Here is a 2,495-nt window from a genome sequence, read left to right as displayed (position 1 = left end):
GGTAAAAAGTTAAATCCGTCAATAAGCTCTTCGGCCGATCTGCGAAAGCGAAAGTTCATATACGCGATGTTTGGCAGAGGCGAAATCGGACGATGCATGCAATAATGTAATTGTACACACCAGCTCGCGCTCGCGATAAAATGTACTTCCTAATACGCATATCTGAAATAATCATTTGCTCTCCCAGTCAGCGTTCGCCACTTGCCGAGCACACCGAGCGAGCGAGATTTTTGCGTGTGCATGAGAGGCAGAGAGAGTCGCGCGCGCCTCGCGAGCCAGCCCCGCATTTAATAATTGTGTTTCTGCCGTTGCCGCTGCATCTGCTGCGAAGTCTGATATAAGCTTGAAATATACACGCACGGGAGAGGCCTGCAGGCGCGGATTACGCAGCCGCGACACACCGAAACACGCCAGTTCGAGCAGACGACGCGGTGTTGTACCACCGACAGAAAAAAGGTTAAACGTCCCACGCGTCGACGGAGAACTGATCGAAGGATCGCAAAAGGAAGAGTAACAGATAATAAGAATGGCACACTTGGTGAGGCAGATGGCCCGCTGCGGCGCGAGGTCGATCGTCCTTCTGGAGACGTCGTTCCTGTCGGCGCCCAAAGCATCGAGCTTCGTCAGAAACCTCGCCACCACACACAAATGCCTCGCGGGTAAGTTGCTATGTATACGATAGTTTTGATACATCAAGTGCTCGCTGTTGGCAGTTTCAAGCTCGACGTGAAGCCTCTCGCGAGCTTCCTCGATTGCCTCGGTTTTTTTCTTACATTTTAATGCAATTTAAAATTGCACATTGATACGATATCTTCTGCTCGGGCTGGGAATAATCTGCCCACCAGTCGGCGCATTCGGCTCCTCTGCACGTGTTCAGCTCGATGCCTTTTTTTTTTATTTACTCGCGGATCTTGCGTTACTTACTGTTTATCGTTTGAATACCGTCGCTCCTTGCGCAACTCGCATTTCGGTTACGTTGCTTCCTAACTTTTCCGGTGTTTTGATACCGACGATCCGCTCTCGATCGAATGGCTTTTGACGAATAGCGAAGCACGCGCGAAATTCGTGGCACACATTTGTTGTGCTCATCGCGCTGCTCCGAACTGCATTGATATTTATCTCGAGTTCGCGCGCGGCGGCGCGTGTGGGACACATATGTTCGCCGATAAATCGAACTCGGTCGAATTATCTATTTCTTTGAGAATGGACGCGATCGAAAAATTTTGACATCTGGAGCGAGGATCCGAGCGCGCTTCGATGTTATTGGAGAGAAGCTATATAATCGAGAAAAACACGTTCGCCCTTGCCTTGACTGAAAAATCGGTTTCGTTGCAACTGTGTTAAAAAAAAAAAAGAGTACAAAAATCGTAAACTAGACGCTCCGCAGTTCGTTGCGAAATCTCATCGTCGTCAGCATCGTGGTGGAAGAAAAAAAAATTCTGTCAAGATGATCGCATATATTGCAATATCGCTGGCGCGCCGATTCGAGCTGGGTCGATCGGTTATGTAATTCCACGATGATGACCGCACACGCGGTTACGCGTGTCAAGCTAAAACATCTATGCCCTCGCGATAACGAGATTTTCATTTTTTCCAAAATTGTATTTATATCATACATATGATTAATTTTCCAGAGAGAAGGTATACCGATAAACACGAGTGGGTCTCGTTGGATGGAAAAATCGGCACAGTCGGTATATCCGATTACGCGCAGGATGCACTCGGCGACGTTGTTTACACTCAGTTACCGGATATCGGTCAAGAGATCAAAAAAGAAGGTGAGTACTTGTGGTCAACTCGTACATCGATTCATCGGGGCTGTCTAACTCCAAATTCAATTCAAATTTTCATCTTTTTAACAGAGGAATGCGGCGCTTTGGAATCGGTAAAGGCCGCCTCGGAGATCATGAGTCCGTGCAGCGGCAAGGTCGTCGAGAAGAACGAAGCCGTCGAGAACAAACCTGCTCTGATAAACACCTCCTGCTACGACGAGGGATGGTTATTCAAAGTCGAAGTCAGCAATCCCGAAGAGATCAAAAATCTCATGGACGAGGACGCTTACAACGAGTTTCTCAAGTCCGACCCGCATTAATCGCGTGCGTGCACTGCTTATCGCGACTTTATAAGCAGCGATTAATAAATATAATGCAATATACCCGTGTCAGAGTGTGACGTTCAAAGTAAGCGAGGTTCAAAGAAAAGAGCTGAGAACATGTAGAAACACAAAAATACAACAAAAAAAAAAACATAAAAATTGCAACGAGCGAATGTGCGGTAACCGGTGTTACGTAGCTTTTCAATAATACACATAAACTTTTGCAAAATAAACAATTGATAATAAGCCAAATTTTCGCCGGAAAAAAAACCATGATAATGACTTGTTGCTTACACATCTTTATTCATAGTAAAACATGTTATCGTTTTCAAAACAGGCTTCCTGAAATTTGATGCTGTAATATTCTTTTCTTTTTTTTTTTTTTTAAGCAGTAAGATTT

General features: G+C 45.6%; 1 protein-coding gene across 1 annotated transcript; it reads left to right on the top strand.

Annotated features, from left to right (window-relative positions):
• The first annotated feature begins 151 nt into the window (after nucleotides 1-151).
• LOC111693449 (glycine cleavage system H protein-like) lies at nucleotides 152-2,483 on the top strand. The gene is made up of 3 exons (XM_023458061.1): nucleotides 152-659; nucleotides 1,635-1,778; nucleotides 1,863-2,483. The coding sequence occupies exons 1-3, from the start codon at nucleotides 527-529 to the stop codon at nucleotides 2,090-2,092; spliced, it is 507 nt and encodes a 168-aa protein (XP_023313829.1). The 5' UTR covers nucleotides 152-526; the 3' UTR covers nucleotides 2,093-2,483.
• Nucleotides 2,484-2,495: the final 12 nt, after the last annotated feature.

Source organism: Trichogramma pretiosum, unplaced genomic scaffold (assembly GCF_000599845.2).
Source record: "Trichogramma pretiosum strain Unisexual culture from Peru unplaced genomic scaffold, Tpre_2.0 scaffold390, whole genome shotgun sequence".
NCBI lineage: Eukaryota > Metazoa > Arthropoda > Insecta > Hymenoptera > Trichogrammatidae > Trichogramma > Trichogramma pretiosum.
This window is presented reverse-complemented; position numbering and strand designations above follow the sequence as displayed.

Coding starts and splice junctions, on each gene's coding strand:
- LOC111693449 (XM_023458061.1), top strand. CDS start 527: ATGGCACACTTGGTGAGGCAGATGGCCCGCTGCGGCGCGAGGTCGATC. Junction 660..1,634: donor CACACACAAATGCCTCGCGG/GTAAGTTGCTAT, acceptor TTAATTTTCCAG/AGAGAAGGTATACCGATAAA. Junction 1,779..1,862: donor TCAAGAGATCAAAAAAGAAG/GTGAGTACTTGT, acceptor TCTTTTTAACAG/AGGAATGCGGCGCTTTGGAA.